The sequence below is a fragment of the Carassius auratus genome, unplaced genomic scaffold, assembly GCF_003368295.1.
Source record: "Carassius auratus strain Wakin unplaced genomic scaffold, ASM336829v1 scaf_tig00216378, whole genome shotgun sequence".
NCBI lineage: Eukaryota > Metazoa > Chordata > Actinopteri > Cypriniformes > Cyprinidae > Carassius > Carassius auratus.
In genome coordinates this window covers 24,747-48,826 of record NW_020528536.1, presented here as the reverse complement: position 1 = coordinate 48,826, position 24,080 = coordinate 24,747, and the positions used below count along the sequence as shown (strand labels likewise).

Sequence of the window (24,080 nt, the reverse complement as noted above, 5' to 3'; positions counted from 1 at the left end):
CGTTTAGTCCAGCGAACACCATCAGACTGAGGAATGAACTCGAGCACACAGGTGTTATAGAAGTCATCAGACGCACTGTTTTTCACCTCTGGGCAGTGAGAAAGGTGGTAAAAAAATACTATTTTCACTAGAATCAGTAAGATCCCTGATAAATAAATACGTATCGAGATGCATGTACACGCTCACACGGCTGTCAGACATGACAAATATATGCTTATATGATTTATAAATCAAATTCTGTCCTCATGTACTTCCAAACCCATGAAACCTTTATTCAAACTCAAAACACCAATCAAGAATATTTCTATTTAAAGTTGATTTCAGTCCCTCATTGAAAGTCTGTTCGCCCAAAACTTTCAATCTTAAATATAATCCGTGGCTCCAGTCAGTGATCTAATCCCAATTTTATGAAGCAATGCAAATGCTTTGTATGAACCTAATTTCCTAATGAATCCTAATTTCCGTGTAGATATCTGATGAAGAGAACGTGGATGAATGTGTGTTGTTGAAGTGAGAGTAGAGCAAAAATACAAGTCCTCTTCCATCTCAAAGGTTTTTGGAAATAGGTTTGTTCAGTTTGTCTTGGTTAGTATAAAGCGTCTTTCTTCCTCTGCTAGAAGCTCTACTCTCACGAACAGCTGAACTGATTGTGTTTTGGCAATAAACACAACAATAGCTTCATTACATTTTGAAGTTGGGATTAAACCCCTGCCAGAGTTTAGGGTCAACAGATACAGACACACAGACTGTTGGGGATTGCCCCACTGAATGCTGGTTAATATTTATTGACCGCTGCAGAACTCTTGTCAAGGAGTCGGAGTCATCATATTTATTTGATGATTTATTGCACAAGATGTGACCTAACACACATGTTAGTGTATTTGAGGTAGTTTCTGAAATAAATAAAACAACAGATATAAATACTCATTGTTCACATATTACCAATAACTCAACATATAACAAACTCTATAATAAACAACTGTCAAATGCGCTGATATAGAATATATATAGAAATGTATCAGCAATATATCTGTGAGAATAATCTGCTTAGTAAAATTACAAACAACGAAATATAAAATATATACAGAAATGAGAATGTATCATTAATACAGAAGTTAGTAATAATAGCTGCTGGAAGTTATTATCACCATGAAATGTCACTTCAATGTAATAAAATTGTAAACATGAACAATGCACGCTGCGATGCTAGCGGGCTAAACCGCTCGTTAAACAGGATCAAATTACACTCAAAAAGATCGCTAAACATCAATAACATCAATAACATCATAAACACTGTTAAAGTTAACACGATCGTGGTACACTGTAATTATCTAGGTAATTAACAATATATATTGAAGTAACTTACTTCATCACGCACTTTCTCTTGCACATAAACACTGCACCTGAGTGAGAGCGCGCGGCGGGTCTGCCGTGCTGAAGCAACAGTGAATAACCGGTCACGTTACAACCGTACATACTATGAATGCTGCACTACGTTATTTACGCAAGTCATTACTGCAACATAACGCAGATCGCAACTCTTAAACTTAAAAGGAAAGAATTCACAACAGCCGCCCCCACATTTGAGCAGCAAATGGGTAATAAAGGGAATTCTCTAAATGTCTTTGGTATTACCTTCTAAAGCAGGTAACTCTATCAGGCGGGCAACTGGTCTGGTGTAAACTTTACCATTAACGACGATTTCAGCAGTCCGCACACATCCATCACTACTGGGCAATGTCTTTCGAACTCTGCCTATGGGCCACTGAGCTCTTGGGAGCTGCGGATCCACAATCAATACGACAGAGTCAACTTCCAGGTTCTTTGAAGCCTTATGCCACTTCTGTCGGGTCTGGAGCGTAGGCAAGTAGTTTCTAGTGAAGTGAATCCAGAACTGGTCCACCATGTTCTGACAGTGCCGCCATCGCCGCCGCCCCATGTCTCCTGGAGCGTATGCCACCTGAGGCAGCGATGCATCCCGCCGCCCCATAAGGAGAATATTAGGAGTAATCGGATCCATGTCAGCAACATCTGATGAGGCATATCCTAATGGTTTCGAATTGAGGATCCCTTCTACTTCCACTAGGACTGTGGACAGAACATCTTCTGTGACAGCTTGCATTCCGAGAGCCACCTGGAGAGCATTCTTTATGGAACGGACTTCACGCTCCCATATTCCGCCAAAGTGTGGAGCACTAGGTGGATTGAACATGAAGCTAATTTGATAGTCTGAAAGCTGAACTTTGAGTTCTGGCTCCATAATTGAGAAAGCTTCCCGTAATTCTCTGTCAGCTCCCCGGAAATTGGTGCCACAATCCGAACGAATCTCGTGTGGTTTACCTCTTCTGGCTATGAACCGGCGGAGCGCAAGAAGGAAGGCATCTACATCCATTGAATTGAGGAGCTCAATGTGTACTGCCTTAGTTGTAAGACATTTGAAGATTATTCCCCAGCGTTTCTCATTTCTTCTCCCGATTTTGACCAGGTATGGGCCAAAGCAGTCAACACCAGTTGAGTGGAAAGGTGGACAGAGCAATCGGAGGCGTTCTGGTGGCAAATCTGCCATCTGTGGGACCTTTGGCTGAGCTCTCCATCGCTGACAGGACAGACAGTGTAGCTGATGGTACTTTATGGCCTGACGCCCTCTAAGAATCCAGTACTGTCTCCTTATTTCAGCGTAGACTCTTTCTGCTCCTGGATGTAACAGACGCTCATCAAATTCTTTGATAAGGAGCTTCGTTATTGTGTGTCTGGAGTCCAGCACAATAGGGTGGATTTGTTCTGGGTCTGAGTTTGCTAACCTTCTTAATCTGCCTCCAACTCTTATCATGTTTTTCAGTGGATCCCATTCTGGAGCAAGACTGACTAATCGGCTGTGTGCAGGAACTGGTTTCTTTGCCTTGAGGGCAGCAACTTCTTCAGGAAAGCTCTGGAGTTGGCATGCTCTTATCAGGACAGCTTCTGCCTCTTTGCTTGTTATAGGCTCACTGGAAGCACAATCCGATGTGGCCGCCCCATGACAGGCCCGTCGAGTTGCTTCTACTAATTCACACCATGATTTGAACTGGGTAGAATCAGGGAGGTTGGAGACAATGTCAAATGCTATTAGGCAGTAGCTTGGAAGTCCTTTTAATTCGGATACTCCCTCTGACTGGGTGAGTTCAGGTTTTTTAGGCCAGTGTTCTTCGTTTTGTTTCAAGAATGGAGGTCCTTGACTCCAGCGACTAGGCTCAGCCAGACTTTGGAGTGATTTCCCTCGTGTTATGTCGTCAGCGGGGTTGTCCTGTGTATTTACGTACCTCCATGATCTGTGATCAGTTAGCTCCTGTATCTCGGAGACTCGAGTTCCGACGAACACTTTATATCGACAGGAGTCTGATTGAATCCATTCCAGCACAGTTAAGGAGTCTGTCCATAGGATTGTCTGACTGATGGAGAGAGTGGTCTCATTCCTCACCAGTTTGGCTAGCTGTGCTCCAGCTAAGGCAGCACAAAGCTCCAGACGAGGCATTGACTGCTGCCTCTTTGGAGCAACCCTCGATCTGGCCATTATGAAGGAAACGTGAATGACACTGTCGGATTGAATTGCAAAATATGCCACTGCCCCATATGCTTTTTCAGAGGCATCGCAGAACACATGGAGGGAAATGTTCTGTTCTGCTGGAGTTGTGAAGACCGTTAGGTAACAGCGAGGAATGGATACTGTCCTGAGATGTTCTAGCTCACTCTCCCAAATTATCCAGGCCGCCTTAAGGGTTGGCGGTAGATTTGGATCATCCCAGTCTCTCTTTTTTGTCCACAACTGTTGGATGATTACCTTAGCCCTTGTGGTAAATGGTAGTATAAACCCCAATGGATCATACTGAGATGCCAGCACCTGGTAGGCTGTTCTCATTGTCAGGGCTGCATGCTCAATAGGCCGGTAATGATAGCCAAGGCTATCAGTTGCGCAGTTCCAGCGAAGCCCCAATGTGGGCTCCATTGGGTCAACATGGGTTTGGACCAACCACTGCTCTGTAGCGGAGGAGCGGGCTTCAGTAGGAAGATGAGCGATCACGGCTGGGTGACTACTAGCCCACTGTCTGAGGTCGAATCCTCCTTTTGCTAACATGCTGCGTAATTGATCCACTTTTTGTTTGGCTGCAGCAACAGTACGAAAGCTTGTGAGACAATTGTCCACATAGAAGCTCTGGTGTACTATTTCTTGTAACCCTGGATATTCGGCTTCAGAATTATGAGCATGATGTTGCAGAGCGAAGATGGCACAGCATGGACTGCTTGTTGTACCAAATGGTAGGACCTGCCATTCATATACATCTGGAGGGTTCTCGCTCTGCAGGTCTCTCCAAATGAAACGGAGATAGGGTCTGTCCTTTGGTAGGAGACGAACCTGATGGAACATGCCCTTAATATCTGCACTTACAGCCACATGATGCTCTCTGAATCTCAGAAGGACGCCCAACAGTGATGGTCCAAGAGCAGGGCCAGGCAGGAGTTGATTGTTAAGAGAAAGACCCTGGTGTTTGAATGAACAGTTAAAAACCAGTCGTGGTTTATTGTTATGGCTCACCAGATGGTGGGGCAGGTACCATGATTCTTCTGCCTGGGCTGCTTCCCTTTGGTTCAGTTTGGCTACATAATCTGCTTCAATGAGTTTAGCAATCTCTCCTGAGTAGATTGAGGCCTTCACATGGTCTTTCTGGAGTCTCCTTTCAGTACTTCTTAGGTTTGCAAGAACAGATTGCATAGATCCCTTGAGCTTAAGGGCACCTGTCTTCCACAGAAGTGGGGTGGCATAACGTTGTACACCCTGTACACTGACTTGCTGCGTTTGAGACTCAAGCAGCTGCATAGCCTCGTTATCTTGTCTGGACCGGACCACCAGCTTCTCATTGCGAAAGGGCAATACGTCCAATTGCCATAACCTTTCCACATTTCTGTAGAGAAGATCATCTGTGTGAGCTGTAGAGATAAAGAAACATTGCTGCACTGGTGCCTGGTCTGTGGTACCCATTACTGCTCCTTGGAGAGCCCACCCAAGAGCTGTATGGACTGCTACTGGACCCCCTTTGGTGCCTTGACGAATTGGCTCTTTGGCTGTAATGAGATGAACTTGGTCCGAACCAATGAGTACAAGCGGATGCACTTTGTGAAATGGCTGTAGTGGAACTCCCCTTAGATGTGCATACCGTCTCCGAAGAGCCTGAACTGGGTATGTTTGTTCTACCAGATCAAGACCAGAAGCTGTAAATGCTCCTAACACCTGATAACGTTTCTCTGGGTTATTTCTCGGAGAGATTTCAAAGGTGACTTTTGTGCCACTGAGGTGAGTAGTGTCTGGTCGGACGGTACGAAGGGCTAGAGTCTCAGGTTCGCCTTTCAGCTGCAGTTGCTGGACAGCAGTGGGCAGGATCATGGTGCGCTGTGCTCCATCATCCAGTATAGCATAAGTCTCAAATGTCTTTGATCTGTGATGTAGCAGCACTGGTACCACCTTCAGAAGGACTCTGCCTGATGCAATGGATGGTAAGAGGTAGATACGGCTCTCAGAGTTAGCTGATGCTGTGTTAGTTGTATAACTTTGGGCCACACCATGAAGCACTTGAAGGTGAATACCACCACAGTCACTGCAGGGTTTCTTTAGATTACAGGTCTCGGGGGCATGGGAACGAGCACATTTCCAGCAGCGCTTTTCCTCCGAAATCCACTTGCAAAGTTCAGCAACAGGCTGCTCTCTGATACTACTGCATCGAGTGATGTAGTGATCTTTGCTGCCACAGAATAGGCAGATAACTTTGGGTGATGTTCTTTTCCAAGACACCTTAGGACTGGAGGATGGTTTAGTCTCTGTGGGTGATACACCATGATACAAGGTTGTACTTTGGCTTTTCGGTTTAGCTGCATTCTTCTCCTTTGAACTACTGGGTGCTCTTTCATACTGGTAACGTTGCACTAACCTACTGGAAAGTCGCTGTTGCTGAGCCTTGACTTGGAGCCATCCAGCAAAGTCTTGTAGGTTGTACGGGTTAATACTTGGGGAGTTTAGCTTCCCTCTCAGCTGGAGAAACTCTATGAAGCCATCTCTTAAGTACTTGGGCAGCTTACTGAGTAAACGATCTACATGTGAACAACAGTTCAACTCCATCCCTCTGGTACCCTCCAACGACAAAAGCATACTCACTAAGAGGTGTACACGAAGAGCGAAACTCTGGAAGCTGTGAGCATCATTTGGTTTGACCTCTGGGGCTGTGAGGATTGCTGCTATTTCGCTCTGAGCCAGTTGGTGTGGTTGACCATATTGCAACTGAAGGGCTTGCATAGCTGCTGAATATGGGTACAAATGATGGCGACAAGACTGGCCAATCATCTGTGCTTCAGGCAATTTGAGGTGCTCCAGCAAAATATGGTACTTGTATTTCTCATCTAGCTCTGCATGTGGTTCAAGAAGGTTGTCCAGTGCTAACTTCAGGTTAGCAAATTCCCTTTCATTGTCATTCACAAAATCAGGAATCTTTGGTTGTGGGGCAGCATGCAAAGGGCGTTGAGGCACAAAGTATTCAGTTGGATTCAGTGCTTTATTAAATGGCTGCAGAGAGGGGGTATCAAAGGCAGGAGGATGTAGTGTCATAACTGGAACTCTAGGCTGGGTTTGAGAGACTGATGCTGCTGGAGTCATAAGAGTATAATGAGGAGTCGCAAAACTTGCTGTAGGCAGAGCAGTAAACTGCTGTTGTGAAGGTGACCCTGTCAAATGGCCATAAACTGCATTAAGGTGCTGGTAGACTGGCTTAGGTGCCATTAAAGGTGGCTGCACTTGAGGTTGAAAAGCCTTTCCAGCATCATAAATGGGGGACTGCTTCGTAAACAGTGGTGGCACAGTCTCTGCTCTTATAGCAGGTTGTTGTTGGTGTGAAACAGTAGGTATAGTTCCAGAAGATACTGGTGAATACAAGGGGATTGAACTGACTGGACATATTGGAACAAATCCAGAGTTAAAATCCTCAGCCTCCGCAGGAGATTTACTTGCATTCTTTTGCATGTCACTCACACATCCTTGGGTAGGTAGCTCAATGTCAGGTGACTGTGATGGAGTAGTATGACTTGAGGGAGGCAAACGTGGAGAAGTTACTGAAGGGGATCGTACTGGTGGTGTTATATGCTTTTCACTTTGATCATCCTCCTCATCCTCTTCTTCCCTCAAGAACGACGTGATATGTTCCATCAGCTCTTTACGCCGACGCTGTCGTTTTTCATATTGTTGAAGTTTACTGTGAAGTGCAGCCATATCAGCAGCCTCATCCTTCTCTTTGTCAGAAATAGTCTTCAACATTTTCCTCAATGAACTCATGCTCAACAAATCCATGGAGCTTGTGTCTGGGTGCTCACCTTGTCTGGAGACTGTTCGTGACTGACTAGCTAGGCCCACTGCGGCTGCTGCTCCTCTCTGCTCCACTTGCACCTCTTCTGTGGGTGGGGAGGAGAGAGCAGGTCGGTGATGGCCATAGTCAACATGATACTCTTCCAGATGCCTGGGTGTGCGACGATGCCGTGAGGGTCTGTCTGACGTCTCAGTTTGAGGGAGAGAAGTGGCTTGCTCTTTCGATGACATCACTGCAGTAGTCAATAGCTCCGGCTCGAAGGACCAATGTTGGGGATTGCCCCACTGAATGCTGGTTAATATTTATTGACCGCTGCAGAACTCTTGTCAAGGAGTCGGAGTCATCATATTTATTTGATGATTTATTGCACAAGATGTGACCTAACACACATGTTAGTGTATTTGAGGTAGTTTCTGAAATAAATAAAACAACAGATATAAATACTCATTGTTCACATATTACCAATAACTCAACATATAACAAACTCTATAATAAACAACTGTCAAATGCGCTGATATAGAATATATATAGAAATGTATCAGCAATATATCTGTGAGAATAATCTGCTTAGTAAAATTACAAACAACGAAATATAAAATATATACAGAAATGAGAATGTATCATTAATACAGAAGTTAGTAATAATAGCTGCTGGAAGTTATTATCACCATGAAATGTCACTTCAATGTAATAAAATTGTAAACATGAACAATGCACGCTGCGATGCTAGCGGGCTAAACCGCTCGTTAAACAGGATCAAATTACACTCAAAAAGATCGCTAAACATCAATAACATCAATAACATCATAAACACTGTTAAAGTTAACACGATCGTGGTACACTGTAATTATCTAGGTAATTAACAATATATATTGAAGTAACTTACTTCATCACGCACTTTCTCTTGCACATAAACACTGCACCTGAGTGAGAGCGCGCGGCGGGTCTGCCGTGCTGAAGCAACAGTGAATAACCGGTCACGTTACAACCGTACATACTATGAATGCTGCACTACGTTATTTACGCAAGTCATTACTGCAACATAACGCAGATCGCAACTCTTAAACTTAAAAGGAAAGAATTCACAACACAGACATCTCTCAGATTTCATTAACAATATCTTCTTTTGTGTTCTGAAGATGAAGGTTCAGAACAGCTTGAGCTTCATCTACGGTCTTCATCTACACACACACACACACACACACACCTACACACACACACACACACACACACACACCTACACACACACACACACCTACACACACACACACACACACACACACCTACACATACACACACACACTCTCACTCACTCAAACACACACACACACACATACACACACACACATCTACACACACACACACACACACACACACACACACCTACACACACACACACACACATCTACACACACACACACACACACACACACACACACACCACACACACACACACACACACACACACCTACACACACACACACACACACACACACACACACACACACACACACACACACACACCTACACACACACACACACACATCTACACACACACACACACACACACACACACACTCACACACACACACACACACACACACACACACACACACACACACACACACTCACACACACACACACTCACACACTCACACACACACACACACACACACACACTCTCACACACACACACACACACACACACACACACACACACACACACACACACACACACACACACTCACACACACACACACACTCACACACACACACCTACACACACACACACACACACACACACACACACCTACACACACACACACACACACGCACACACACACACAACTCACACACACACACACACACACACACACACCTACACACACACACACACACACACACACACACACCTACACACACACACACACACTCACACACACACACACACACACCTACACACACACACACACACTCACACACACACACACACACCTACACACACACACACTCACACACACACACACACACACACACACACACTCACACACACACACACACACACACACACACCTACACACACACACACTCACACACACACACACACACACACACACACACACACCTACACACACACACACTCACACACACACACACACACACACACACACACACACACACACACACGCTGCAGCTGGGAATATCTGTTAATGATCTATTTTGCGTAAGAAGTCTCTCACTGACTCACAATGTCTCGTTCTATCAGTGCAGTGTACAATAAGAAATGAGTTCAAACTTTTCTAATCTTGACACAAAGAAAAGAACAACCAGGAATAGTTCGTCTGATGAAGGCTCATTATAACACACAGGGGCCCGATGTGTGTGTGTTAAATCAGAGCCGAGGCTGTTTTATAAGAGCAGGAGGAGGCACACAACCCTACAAACCCCTCAGCTGCTTTTATTGGGCTGTAATTTACATTTATGAGCCTGATTTGGTGGTTTTGCACAGATGAAAACCAGGACTGAGCTGAAAAACACACTGCTGGAGCGAAGGATTGAGAGAAACTCAAAGCATGTGAGAAGCATGATCTACAGAAACGCTGTGATGATCACGTCCATCCATCATCTCATGCAGTATTCATGACTTCTTCAGGAGGATGCCAGGATTATCTGTTGGACACACAGAGTGCACGCTGCATCCCAAATAACCAAAAGCTACTTGAAATCAGATCAGACCGTTTAGACTGAGATAGATGTGCTAAAATGTATAATCATGTTTAATCAAAGTGCTAGAACTATCCTCTGGCTATAACAGTTTCACTGGTACTTGATCTATCTGCACAACAGAAACACAGTATAGCTAGATGGGATCATCATTATATATTCTACATTGCCTAACATCCTAAAACCATTCGATGTTAAAGCATTCTGACAGTCTGACTTTCTCTAAAGCTGCTTTAAACCCATGTGTGTTGTGAAAAGCGCTACATAATGACACTATTATATATTACATTATATTATGACACTAAAGTCTGACTTTAATCAGATTTCTCTCGAGAGAAACGCCGTTCCCTGTTCTTATCAGCTCCAGCTCACAAACACACATCTGGAAAAACACTCGTCTTATCAGCCTTCAGATGCACACGCTGAATGATTTCTCCTTCAAGAGACACAGAAACTGCTTCCCTAATGTTTTTGAGAAAACAATCAATAAAAACAGAGATGACGTGTGAAGTGAAAATGTTCATTATAGATGAATATCTACATTTTATATTTATGCATCAAATTTAAAATACATGTAAGGAAATCTAGTATTTATATATATAAAAAAATCTAGTTAAAAATTGGAAGAAAAAAATGAAGCAAAGTTTCCACAGTAATATTGTGCAGCACAACTGTGTTCAACATTGATAATAATCAGAAATGTTTCTTGAGCAGTAAATCATCATATTATTCTGATTTCTGAAGATCACTGAAGACTGGAGGAATGATGCTGGAAATACAGTTCTGATCACAGAAAACAGCTGATTTACATTCCCACGGCTCAATCAATGCACTTCTTAACTCTAGTATTCCCGTTATGTTCTGTGGCTAAAGCTATGGATGTTTTTTGTGAGTGAGATTCTTGGCGATGCTTGTGGAACCACGCAGGAGTGAAACAGCAGATTCAGGGCTCGTATCCCGGTGTCCTTCCTCCAGGAACCAGATCAGAGCCTCTGGTCTCCACACCCAGCCTCCGGAGACGGCTCTTACATAAGCGCTGAGAAACGCTCCGGATGGACTCACCCATGCCAGCGCGTCCGGAGAGAGAGCATGACTTCATCAGCCGGCGCTCGACTCAGGATCTGACTCTGACTCTGTGCTTTACTGTGTCCTACAGATCACGATGGTGAAACTGAAGAGATTACTTTTGCCTTTCAGTTAGACTGAGTGCATGTTGTGCTTTCTATATGTGTGTTAATGAGATTATAATAAGGACCTAATTATCTGTGTAAACCGTCCTGAACGCCAAACAGAGCAGGAGCGATGGAGGAAGATTGTGGGGCACAGAGCGAGTCTTTGACTGTCAGCAGGGGTGTAGACTGTTCCTCTGTCACCGTACTGTGCTCATTAACCCTCGCTTATCTCTTCTCCATCTCCTAATACACGAGTCCGGCTGGCGGCCAGAGAAACCCAGATAAACATCAGAATCAGACTGGTGACAAAACGTCTGTGTGTTCGAGTCGGCCTTCACAAGCGAATGATCTCTGTGTCCTGATGGAGTTCGGTGCAGTCAGCTGTGTGTTTGTGTAGTCAGGGTCTGAGAGACGTGTGTGTGCACGCACTAAACCTGACCGAGTCTCTGTTCTTCTGTAGAGCTGCTCTAAAGCTGAATCTGATCTCCTTCATAGTTCACTAGTTTCCCTTTATCTCTGAATCTCTGATGATCTGTATTGTATAAAGCGTTTTAGAAATAAAGCTGAAGACAGCAGGAAGATTTACCAGCTTTACCTGTAACTCCACTACTTCCACATATATTTGAAATTAGGCAAAGCGAAATGAATGCATCATGTTTGAAACAAGTTATAAGCAAATAGGACAGAAATAGAGATGCATGCTTTCCTTCTGAACTTGCATCCGCTCTTATTTACGCTGAGAGACTCTCAAGTTTCATTTAATTCAACACAGCTTTATACAAAACTGATAACAGATGAACAGGAGAACAGCAGAATCAAACTCGATTATGAAGACAATCCAAATTCTGCTCGGCAGCTCTGGAAAGTGAAGGCACCTTTATTTATATAGTGCTTTTTACAATAATACAATAATAAATAAATAAAACTATCTCTCGTTATTCAGCTCATGTTAGCTCAATGTTGATTCAGTTCAGTTCAATACCAGTATTGATGTTGCAAAATGTGATTCAACCAGTTTTGGGGAAAGTTATTTTTAAAAGTAATGCATTACATTCGTCCTATAGTGTAATTTGCCAAATAGTTTGTAGTAAGAGCAAGCCGTCATGCATTTGTGTTTGTGCGTCTGTTGTGCAATTCTGTGCGTACACATGTGTGTCTAGAAACATACCTGCGAGTGTTTGCATACCTGCAGTCTTTGAGAGGGAATACGAGTGTGTGCGAGTGTGTGTGCAAGTGTGTGTGAGCGAGTGTGTGTGTGTGTGCGAGTGTGTGTGTTTACCCAGTGGGTGTGTCAGTGTGTGTGTGTGTGTGTGTAATGACCTGAGCTCTTCTGGTTTAGTGTGTCACTAGCAGAACAGCTGACGCAGTTAAAAGCCACAGACATGAATTCTCTCAGCTGCTATTTTAAGAACAACCAAAAAATCTGCTTTCACTCATTCACACAGGAAACAAATGACAAAGACTTACAGAATATCTATTTTTTTCTTTACAATAACATTAGTTAATGCATTAACTAACATGAACCAACAATAAATATTAATGTTAATGTTGATAAACTCACATAATTTTGTTCAGGAAAAGTCTTAATATCCCAAGTCATTTCCCATCTCAATCAAATGTGTCCAGATTCAATGGAAAACTAATGTAAAACTATTATGAAAGTTATTTTTCACAGTTTTTCCCATACGAAAATTATACAGTACAACGGTATAAACAATGTTAGATTGGAGAGAGTAAACTCCTGAGCAGCTTGGATGGTCATCTCTCATCTGTCACTCATTGGCTCGATTCACGTCATCTCTCTGACCTTCAGACTGAAGTCATAAAGAACTGCTGCATGAACGAGACGAGAGACTCTCCATGATTATTACTGCGGTCATTCCCCACATGACTAAAACAAGGCTATAAAGAGGCTCTGTGATCTTCTGGTCACTAGATGTGGAGACGCTTCACGCTAAGATCACCGAGCTCTTGGTTCCTGGTTGGCAAACACACTCACAAACACATAGTTTCTGATTTTCCCAGGGCTTCTCTGTCCATTCACATTATTACTAACAATGAAGTCCTGTTCTAGTTTGAACACATCTGTGGAACTTCATCGTCTCCATCGTACCACAACAGACACGGAAAGAGAGGTCTCCCTTAATGAGGATGACCTTCAGCAGTATCTCTTTACACCTGGACCAGCCTAACATTAGTTTCCCATCACTATAAACATGTTTGATCTAAGGGCTTCTAAGGGTTAATTCTCATGGAGACACTAATGGAAAAGCCCAGAAGCAGCTCAGATCGTTTACTGCACAATGATCCCACTCTTCCATTAGTGTTCCTTCATAATTTGGACGTTTATGATAAAACTCCTCTAAAGTGTGGAAAATCATCATAAAGATGTCCTAACCATGAATGAGTAGTTGTGTCCAAACATTTGACTGGTGCTGTATATCCCCCGTAAATCTTGCAATGGCATCACAAACACTATAAAAGACCTAGAAAACCTCTTTAAACAAACGTCACATATCTCTGGTTTATGCCGAAAGCAAACATGTCATCTACAGGGTTTTCAGCGGTCTGTGCTCATTATTGTCCAGTCCACAGGAGAACAAACCAGCGAAGTTGGAAACTTCAAACCCGAGATAATAAACTCAATCAGGAATCTCCACCAAGAGATGTGTGTCCCACAGACGGTCATCACAGTGATGCTGTCTCCAAAAGAAAACGTTTAACATTAAAAGACAACAACTAGATGCTGTTGGATGGACTGCTCTGGAGAAGAAACCCAATCCAAAGACACAAAACAAAGGTTATGACAATTTTGTTCTGTGTGACACACTCTCTCATCGTTATTTCTATTTCTTGAACAGAGCAGTTCTTTCAGAAGTATTTTTCCCACGACTTTCTCTTCACTCCTGCCAAACTCTCTTTCCATTCAGAGTTTCGTTTAAACTCTCTGGACTGTAATTCGGCTGGAGAAGCCAAACCGTAGTCGAGCCTTGCCTCACGTTACTGTCCGAGGTCTGGAGGAGAATATTCTGTAGAAGCAGAGAGATCTCCTACAAGACATCCCAACAAACTGGCACTCCTCAAAATGGACAACTAGAAAAAATACCATGTTTCTACAGTTTTCCCTGAGAGAGTTGGAGGGAACCTACACCTACATCTCCTACTTCACAAAAATAAACTCTGGGAAAGTTTCCATAATTTACTGGATATTTCACACCTGTTTGCAACAATCCATTGCACGTTGGACACAGATTCAGAACTACAACGTGAAACATGAATATATGGCGCGGTTACATAAGCATATTGTGAAGCATTTTCCGTTATTGCTCCAAATATGAAGTTTATTCCACTGATGTGTGATTCTGCAAAGCGTAAGATGCTTGACCAAGCTAAACGTCACAGACTCTTGGTTTCATGTGAAGAAAACATTTGAAAAAACACAAATTCAAATAAAAAAAGTCTGTTTCATTATGTTTCCTCCATATTCCATATCCATATTCACTACGGTGAAGGATCTTGCATGGTCCAAATCTAGTGTGCCCCTGGAAAATACACAAGCTGCTCATTTCAAACCTATAAAAACATCCCAGACACTTCATCGAAACAACAGGGCAGAAATACTGACTGATGAAGAACACAGGAGGTTAAAGGGAATGAAAGCAGGAGCAGAATGTGACGGAAACGTCTTGGTCACATCATGAACATCAGAAAGTTTGAGACAGCGTCTACAGCTGGACGAGCTTCACCAAGCATTACATCAGAGAAGAGCAGGTCACAGACAACGTGTGCACGCAGAGGTCTACATGACGTCAGGTTCCAGCGGGGTAGAGTTTGGGGAATCCCAGTGAACGTCTGTCTGGAGGAACGGGGAGAGGTTCACATCTCACATTCATTTCCAGAGACCCGGAAAGTTGCACTCGTTTGCATTTTGTTTCATCACTTTGCTTCTCAGTCGCCTGGAGTGAATCCAGAATCAGTCTGCGCTCAGCCATTAGACCGTAATCAAGTCTTATGTGAAGATATACGCCAACACAAATCACCCCAAAACAATGCTTTGGCTTCAGGAGTGATCACTGGGTGATAGTGTTGCTTGTGTGCTTTGAGAAAATAAATCTGCTCTGAATAAATTTATAAAATTAAACAATTACAGTTTACGGTAAAAACTGGCAGCTGTGGTTGCCAGAATTTTGTCATAAAAAATACAGTAGTAACATAAAAGGCTTTACGGATTTTACAATTAAAAAACATATTATTTCATGAATTGATATACAGCCAGCAGATTTACACATATACTGTATAAGATGCACATTGTCATTCACATCAACACTAATCACCATCACGGTGACATATACGAAAGCTTAAGGCCCTTACAGCTTATAAAAATATAACATTTGGGTTTTTGTTATTAAAATGAATAGTCAAGCCAAGCGCAGATGACAAAAAGTTACGAAAAACTACCAATGCATTACTTTCCATAAACAGTAGCTCAATTAGTCACTTTTTATGAAGTAATCCAACATTGTAAGGCATTACTTCAAGAGTAACTTTCCCCAACACTGAGTGTTTATTACGAATATAGCTGGCTCTTTGACAAACACTGTCTTCTTAAATGTAGATGTAATGTAAATAACTGTGTGAAATATATCTGTCAGCAAAGAATTGTATTTAAAGTAAAACATTTACACAGAGACTGACACTTCCAGAGTAAGAACTGAGAGTATCTAACAGAGATCACACACACACTCTGCTCAGGCGTATGGGTCGTGTGTGAATGTGTGCTGAAGAGCTGTCTTTCCATCTTTTTAGAGGTTTCTAATCCTGGAGAAGCCCAGTGACATCATCACACACCCTGGCCGTGCTGAAGGGGTTAAATCCCTCTGTCGCGGGTCACATGACCAGGAAGTGTGGCTCCTGTCCACTTCCTCTGCTGGCTGAAGGGGATCATTGTTACAGAGTGGGCGGCGCTGGGCCGCTCTTACACCATGGGTTAAAAATAACCACATATTTAAGAGCGAGGAGGAATCCCTTGGAGCTCAGAGGAGGCACAGACTGCCTCACGACAGGAGCTCACGTCTGCTCCTAAAAAAGAGCATGGTGTTGGTTTAGCCCATTGCTATTATACAGGAGGAACATCTGGACATGCAACTATGAAACTAGCATCTTGTTTACTTTTTCTAAATAAGAAAGCACAGCTCTATACACACAGTAGAGTCTGTTGTGTATGGAAACCTGTTTAATGACTCTGACATCTCGTTCTGTTTCTCTCTAAACAATGTTTATCTCAGCGGCTTTCTTTCAGTCCACCATTAAACTGCACTGTTCCCATCCCGTTCGAATCTCAGTTTGTACAGCTTCAGAATTACACCTGACCTACGGCTGTGAAGATACTTATGTTCCCAAACACTGAAGCTTTAACAGTGAGAAACATGAACCAGACTAATCCAGACCGAACAATGATTGGTGAAAACATGTTTTGTTCTGGAAGCAGCTGTTCATTCATTGATGATCCTCTGAGTCTCCAGCGTATGCAAATATACTGAAGCATCAGAAGAGGAGAGATCACCTGTTTATTTAAATATATCATTTGCATTCTGATTCCTGGATATATGGAGTCTGTCAGGATTTTCCCACAGGTTTGTGAATCATCAGTCATCATATCAGTAAGCGAACACACTATTCCAAGGAAATGAAAGGACACATCTCTTGGAAACCTATAAATATGTTTGAGCTCTGAAATGCAAATATATAGCGAGGATATTCCAAGCCATTCCTGTTGGTGTTGACCCTGGAGAAGAGTGGCATTTGCATAAAGTCCTCATATAACCAAACATAAGCTGATTTCTGATTCTTATATTGTGCTTTCAGAAACAGCAGCTTACAGTGTTACACAGCGAAACTGAGAGTGAAACACCTTTGAAGGAAGGGAAGATAAACACCAGAGGACATCAACACTGCATCTGATGGCACTAGATAACCTCAAGTTTCTCTTTCCCAAAATAGCTTTTTAGGTTTTTGTCATGAAAACAAAGAGTCAAGTATATCTCCACGCTCAGACTGGGCCACCAAGATGAGATATTTCACTAAACACAAACATCCAGCACCAGGAACCAGAACATGACACACAGAAGAGTCTGGATGCACTGAGAGATCAAGAACAGTAAGCAAATCAACATCTCATCCATGAATGATGAAGTTACACTACAGGAACGAGTATTGTGTGAGGGCTTGAGCGTGAGAATGTGTGTGTGTGTGTGTGTTCTGCTGTTGACAGAGCCAAACGAGCAAGATCCTGAAGGAACAGGATGGTCTCCGAGCTCGTGTTTGCTGATTATACAGAGATGATTGTAGACACTGCGGAGACATTACTCTGAGACTGACACACACACACACACACACACACACGCAGCCTCGCACTCTCACACACACACACACTCACGCACACACACACACACGCAGCCTCGCACTCTCACACACACACACACTCACGCACACACACACACACACACACACAGCCTCGCACTCACACACACACACACACACACACACACACACACACACACACACACACACTCAGCCTCGCACTCTCACACACACACACACACACACACAGACACACAGCACTAACACAACGACTCAGGACAGCACAGGAACGATCTAAAAGGATGCTGGGGTCTCTTGATTCAAAATTAAAGGCTGTGATAAATTGTCCAACTGGAAAAAAAAATAGACTTTTAAGAATATTTCTGAGTTCATATCTCACAATTTAGTGTTCATATCCTACATTTCTGACTTTTTTCTTGGAATTGTAAAAAAAAAAAAAAAAAAAAAAAGAATTCTGAGAAAAATAGTGGCAATTACCTAATTATTCATATATATATATATACTGTATACAAAGTGCCTTTGTGGCCTGATATAAACCCTTCTTAGAATGCATTTATTTTGTGTGCCTATTTATTTTCATACATTTAATAAAAATTGCAAACCGACAATGCAAGGTTAAATAAAAGTCAAATAACTTTAAAAGTAAAAAGTAAAGTAACTCAAAAGACACAATCCAGAGGTGAAATGCTGCCCAGACTCAGTGCACGTGTCTGTAGTAATGACTGTATCAGGTGATCAGGTGATGAACACTGAATGCATGGCTTCTCAGTCCTGCACGTGTCTCTCGGGCTGTGTCCCGTGTGTCAGGTGTAATAACGATCAGTTCCTCAGGTGTTTGAGAGAAGACAGGAAGAGATCGTGACTTTCACCCGTGGCTCTCGCGCTGGAGTCGGTTGATCCCGGTTGCTAACACGCACATATTTGTGTGGATACAAAATACCGGCGCGGTGCCAGATTCGGTTTTTTTGTTGTCGTTCCCTCCTCCCTCTTGATGACGTCACGAGGTGTGTTTTCCTGCGGTTGCCGCGCAACGAGAGGCGTGTCCGGGGTTTAAGAGCTAGGCGAGGATAGCCCTGCGCGCATCCGACGAGTCACTCGCGTCCAGACACTGGAGAGATCGCGCCGGGGAATCCCCGTAACGACACCGAGCCGAGGCTGGTTAGATGGCCGGTTCCGTCAGCACGCGCTCGGTATAAACCTGGACTGATCTGCACTCATGAGCTGCGCGGTGCGCTCGGAGACTTCCGTCGCTTTCTCTTTAGGCTTTGATGTGTCCGAGAGTTTCCCCGGAGCTCCGTGACTAAAGGATTGTATTCTTTGCGCTTTCTCCGACTGCAGGTGGTCACGAGTGTGACGTCATGCACTGACAGCGCTGCGCGCGAGGCGATGACGGGACCTGCTGCCGGTTCAGTGAGTATCACACGGGACATCCGATCCGTTATAGCACCGGACCGAAGCCATTCTCCAGCAAACCGGGCACTGTATACTGTGACCCTGGAGCACAGAACCAATAATACTCCGTTTTTTTGATATTCCGATTTATGCATCCTCTGAAGCTGAATAAATCATCTCTCCAGTGATGTCTGGTTTGTTAAGAGGACAATATCTGAAAATCTAAATATTGAGAAAATCATCTTTAAAGTTGTTCAAATGAAGTTCTTAGCAATGCATATTAATAATAAAAAATGAAGTTTTGATATATTTACGGAAGGAAACTTACTAAATATCTTCATGGAACATGATTTTACTTAATATCCTAATGATTTCTGTCATAAAAGAGAAATGTGTGATTGTGACTCGTACAGTGTATTTCTCCAAACACACACCTGTGCTCCTGAAGACTGCTTCTGTGCTGCAGGGACTCGTGTCTTATGTTCTTTATCATGCACTGATTACACAACACTTCTGTAATTAGATCTGTAGCTGGAAACATGAAACAATGCAGCATGACAGGGTCTTCTAATAATTCACAATAACATCAGAGGACAAGCTGTCTCTAGAAATAATTTGTGTTGAAGACCAGAACCAGGACACACTTTAACAACAATAGAAACCATCACAGAAAATCTAAGTTTCCACTTCATTATAATCAATCAACTTTTAACCACTAAAAATATTTAATTAATGGCAATATATATAGGTCATTTTCTATTTAAAAATGCTTATTTTAGAAGGTTTGAGATCCTGATCTTGAGCGTCTCTGAGAGACTCACCTTGTCTTGTCCTCTCTTCCTCTGCATGTGTCTGTGTTCACATTAAGAGATGGACGGAGGAGATGTCTCACCTGAAACGCTCCTGCATGTCTACAGGTGGGAGCTGTGCTGACCGGGACGTCCCCTCCGTGATGACCAGGAAGCAGTCAGAAGAGCTGGACCTGCTGGACTATGACTTTATCCTGTCGAACTGCATGCTTCAGCAGCAAGAAGAAGAGGAGGAGAGAGCCGTGTCCTACTCCTATCAGATGCCGTCTCCTCAGGGACAGGACTCCAGCCTGCTCTACAACATTCCCGACATCAGCGACGTGTCTCCCTCGGGGGGGTTTGTGGCTGAACTGATGAGGCCTGAGCTGGATCCTGCGTATCTTCAGCCCACGAGCCTCCACGGAAAGTTTGTGGTGAAGACCACCATGGAGATGACTGACTACAGTAAGGGAGGCTCGGAGCCGTTTGCTTGTCCTGGGATCAAACAGGAGCATCCCAGCACCTGCACCATCAGCCGACCCACGGATCTCCACCTGGGACTGAACTCACGGAGAGCGCTGATGGAGACGCACAGCTTCAGTGTGTCCCGAGAGGTCATGGGTCCCAGCCGCTCGTGCACATCGTCTCTGCCTCCAGACGAACATCCTCAGACTCCTGTGATCTCTGTGGCTCCGGGATATCAGCCCTCGCCCGGATACTCACGCTTTCCTCCGTCAGGGCAGTACCAGGGTCAGTCACGCTCTTACTCTCTACCTCACCTCTACCTCCACTTATAATGCTATCAAGACTTTTACATCAAAAAACTTCATTTAGAAGCTGTTTTCTGTCCTGTTTTTAACCAGTCCCACTGCTGCGATCGGCTAACAGTTGTGTGTTTGACCGTGTATCTTCTGAACTGATGGACACTGATGGTCAAAAACACATAAATAAGTCAGAATTGTGCCTTGTGCAAATTCACGGTAAATGAGTTCATCCACTCTTTCCTAATGTCGTGATCAGAAGGAAGAAAGTGTAAAGAACACGACTGCACAGAGTCTAGTCTTCTTCAGAGCATCTTTATCGTTTGGTTTCTCGATATTCCTCAATATAACACTACTTTGGTGAATCGTGGGCGGGGCTAAACAGACACAGGCGTAATGTGGGCGGTGCTAAACAGACAGCGCTTTAGAGTCGGTGGGCGGGGCTAAACAGACAGATGCGTAATGTGGGCGGTGCTAAACAGACAGCGCTTTAGAGTCGGTGGGCGGGGCTAAACAGACAGCGCTTTAAGGTGTGTTCGACATCGGCTGCGGCTGGATGCAACCGATCGGCGAGAGTAGCCGCGTGCAGGTGGGGAGGAGCTGCAAGCGGAGATATGAAGCCGGACACGTTGTGGCTCCCGTAGTTTGCTGCAATTACGTCAGTCATGGCAGATCACGTGGCGATTGCTTACTTGATCGCGTTTAAATGTGTGTATAAGTGGTGTTTTGAAAAAAAAAAAAAAAAAAGTGGTGTTTTGGAAGGGTGCCTTCCAAAACAAGATACCATATTGGATATATACTTTATCAGTATGACATGGGTGTTTCTGCTTATACAAAATGATAAAAGTAACCTATAAAAAAATTCCCTGGTGGGTATGTGTTTTTCAAGAAGGTTTCAGCAACAAGATTTACAGTGCCCTCCTGCTGAGCTTTTTAACATTTTAAACATAACACCACTGATTTTCATATACAGAAAAGCACAATTCTGTTGGATTTATATTGTGATTTAGACCAACTATTTGAAAGTGAACAGTGTTGTCAAGTTGAAGTTACAGCAAGTTGTTAGCAGTTTGCTAACCACATGCAGGTGAAGTATAAACACAGCTAAATAAACTAGAGAATATGAAGAAACCAAACAAATGGAGGAACATAATGTATTATGTATCATTTGTATAGGAGCATTTATGACCACATTAGATTGTATGCTTTTTAGATTAACATTTTAGTTCTTAAAAATGCTCATTTAAATAGGTTATGCTGCTGAATACTGTAAAAGGTCTGTATAAAAAAGAAAGTCATGCAAAATAAACATACACAAACTTTATATTAACAATAAAGTAAATACAGTAAAACAATATTTAATAAATATGATTTATAAGATGAAGACGACATAAAAACGTATTGAACTGTTTTTAAAGTCCATATGAGAATTTCTGAAACTGAAGCCGACTCGCAATAAACTTGAAACGCACGTCATCGGTGTCATCAGTGAATCCAGCCAATCGTGGATCAGTTGTGTCGTCATCAGAACCTGTGCAGCCGCTCTTCAGAAGCTGCGCTGGCTGAGTTCTCCGGCTACTCTCGAATCGCTCTCGTGGTACTTTGACGGCACACGTCACAGTCACGTGGCGTCAGCGCTGTATCAAGTCGGACAAAATTTCTAACCGGCATGCACTGCTTCAAGTCAGCCGACGATCGGTTTGCGCAAAACTGCATGAAGTCGAACAAGCCTTTAGAGTCGGTGGGCGGGGCTAAACAGACAGATGCGTAATGTGTGCGGGGCTAAACAGACAGCGCTTTAGAGTCGGTGGGCGGGGCTATACAGGCATCAATGTAGAAGCAGGTGTTGTGTGGAGGCGGTGCTTACCCACATCTGTCGCTTTGACAGACTGCATTCAGTATAAAGATTCGTGTTCTGAAACGTGCAGGATGTTTTTACAGCACAATGACCTCTTACATGTCAAAAGATCAAGGGAATATTGGCTTCTCAGAGTCATTAGTTGATTTTGTGAACGTGAAGCATTATTTCCTAACGCTGTGAGCTCTTTCGTCTCCCCAGAGCTGATGTCTCCAGCCGAGTGTTTGTCTGAAGAGTCCAAGCCCAAGCGTGGCCGGCGCTCCTGGCCGAGGAAGAGGACAGCCACACACACCTGTGATTACACCGGATGTGGAAAAACATACACCAAGAGCTCGCATCTCAAAGCCCACCACAGGACACACACAGGTCAGTGTCTGTAGACTGGGAGATATAGAGACCGGAGACGTGTTCAGTACAGCTGGTGTGATCTGCTATTCAAACAGCAGTGAAACTTCCTCTTCTATTCAGTCAGCGCAGGGATGAGCAACATTTGAACAGTCTCTCTAATGTGACCAGTGGGTCTTGATTGTTCTGGTCAGGTGAAACGCTCATCTGTGTGTGTGTGTGTGTGTGTGTTCAGGAGAGAAGCCGTATCACTGTGACTGGGAGGGATGTGGCTGGAAGTTTGCCCGTTCGGACGAGCTCACCAGACACTACCGGAAGCACACGGGCCATCGGCCGTTTCAGTGCCAGAAGTGCGACCGAGCCTTCTCCCGGTCCGACCACCTCGCGCTGCACATGAAACGACATCTATAACGAGACTGGAAGACCCCGAACAGTGAAGACCCCAGTGGACTAGTGAAGCACGTGTTGCCTTTGATCAAGAGTCAGTGAACTAGAGCTGTGTCCTCCGCAGCATCAGGATCGGGACTTTTCCTGCTCTTTAGTTTATTTTATTCCCCTTTTTTGTCATTGTCTTCCAACATGCTGGTGATTCCCAGTCCGTTTCCTGCACACTGGGACAATACTGGAACGACAAAACTTGGAGATGCCAAGATGCCAAACACAAGACTGGAAATATATGAATATCAGGGATAACAGATGGACACATGACAATATCTGTATTAAAGAAGCCTTTGATTGCGTCACAACACTGATCCTTCTCATGGGTCGGTTTCTTCTATTAACTTCAGGTACAGAATAATAATTTATAAGTGTGTTATAAGACGGTGCTGAGTATAGCCAGGTGTTCAGTGAGGTACCAAAGATAAAGTGATTTTGGGGTGAACGCATGACCTCTCTCTGGTGATGGACGTATAAACTGCACTGTGTTCTGAGGTGCAATCATTTTGATATTAAAGCACTCATATTTTTATATAAGAAACATTAACTCTGAACAAAGCTTTTTGTTTATAGTCAGATCCGTGTAATATAATCTGAAGTTTTGTACATTTGTAAATACTTTTTTTCATTAAGGTTTTTGTATTTTATGTATGAATGCAATCCAGTAATAAAAATTAAAAGTATGCAAATTGACTTTAGTATGGAGTAAGCTATGCATGAATAATGTGTGATTATTACAACACGTCCCAACATTAGCATGGGTTAATCAGGGTTTCTTCCATCTGTTTAGCAGCAGGTGTGATTACAGACTGCACACTCTTACTCATGCCTCTACAGAACTA

The 24,080-nt window shown here is 43.5% G+C and overlaps 2 protein-coding genes across 4 annotated transcripts; one reads left to right on the top strand and one right to left on the bottom strand.

Moving 5' to 3' along the window:
• Positions 1 to 753: 753 nt before the first annotated feature.
• Positions 754 to 8,457, bottom strand: LOC113097706 (uncharacterized). 2 transcript variants are annotated; one of them, XR_003288931.1, is made up of 2 exons: positions 1,367 to 8,457; positions 754 to 893 (listed from the first exon to the last, which is right to left on the bottom strand). XR_003288931.1 is itself a non-coding variant. In XM_026262965.1 (2 exons), exon 2 carries the CDS (start codon positions 7,607 to 7,609, stop codon positions 1,616 to 1,618), a length of 5,994 nt encoding a protein of 1,997 aa, XP_026118750.1. In that variant the 5' UTR covers positions 7,610 to 7,792; positions 8,266 to 8,457; the 3' UTR covers positions 829 to 1,615. The 2 variants fall into 2 exon arrangements, 1 of the variants encoding a protein (XP_026118750.1); XM_026262965.1 differs by having other exon boundaries at positions 829 to 7,792; positions 8,266 to 8,457.
• A 10,278-nt stretch (positions 8,458 to 18,735) lies between these two features.
• Positions 18,736 to 23,947, top strand: LOC113097708 (Krueppel-like factor 4). 2 transcript variants are annotated; one of them, XM_026262967.1, is made up of 4 exons: positions 18,736 to 19,066; positions 19,917 to 20,586; positions 22,657 to 22,821; positions 23,036 to 23,947. In XM_026262967.1, exons 1-4 carry the CDS (start codon positions 19,043 to 19,045, stop codon positions 23,209 to 23,211), a joined length of 1,035 nt encoding a protein of 344 aa, XP_026118752.1. In that variant the 5' UTR covers positions 18,736 to 19,042; the 3' UTR covers positions 23,212 to 23,947. The 2 variants fall into 2 exon arrangements, with proteins under 2 accessions (XP_026118752.1, XP_026118753.1); XM_026262968.1 differs by having other exon boundaries at positions 18,737 to 19,066; positions 19,966 to 20,586.
• Positions 23,948 to 24,080: the final 133 nt, after the last annotated feature.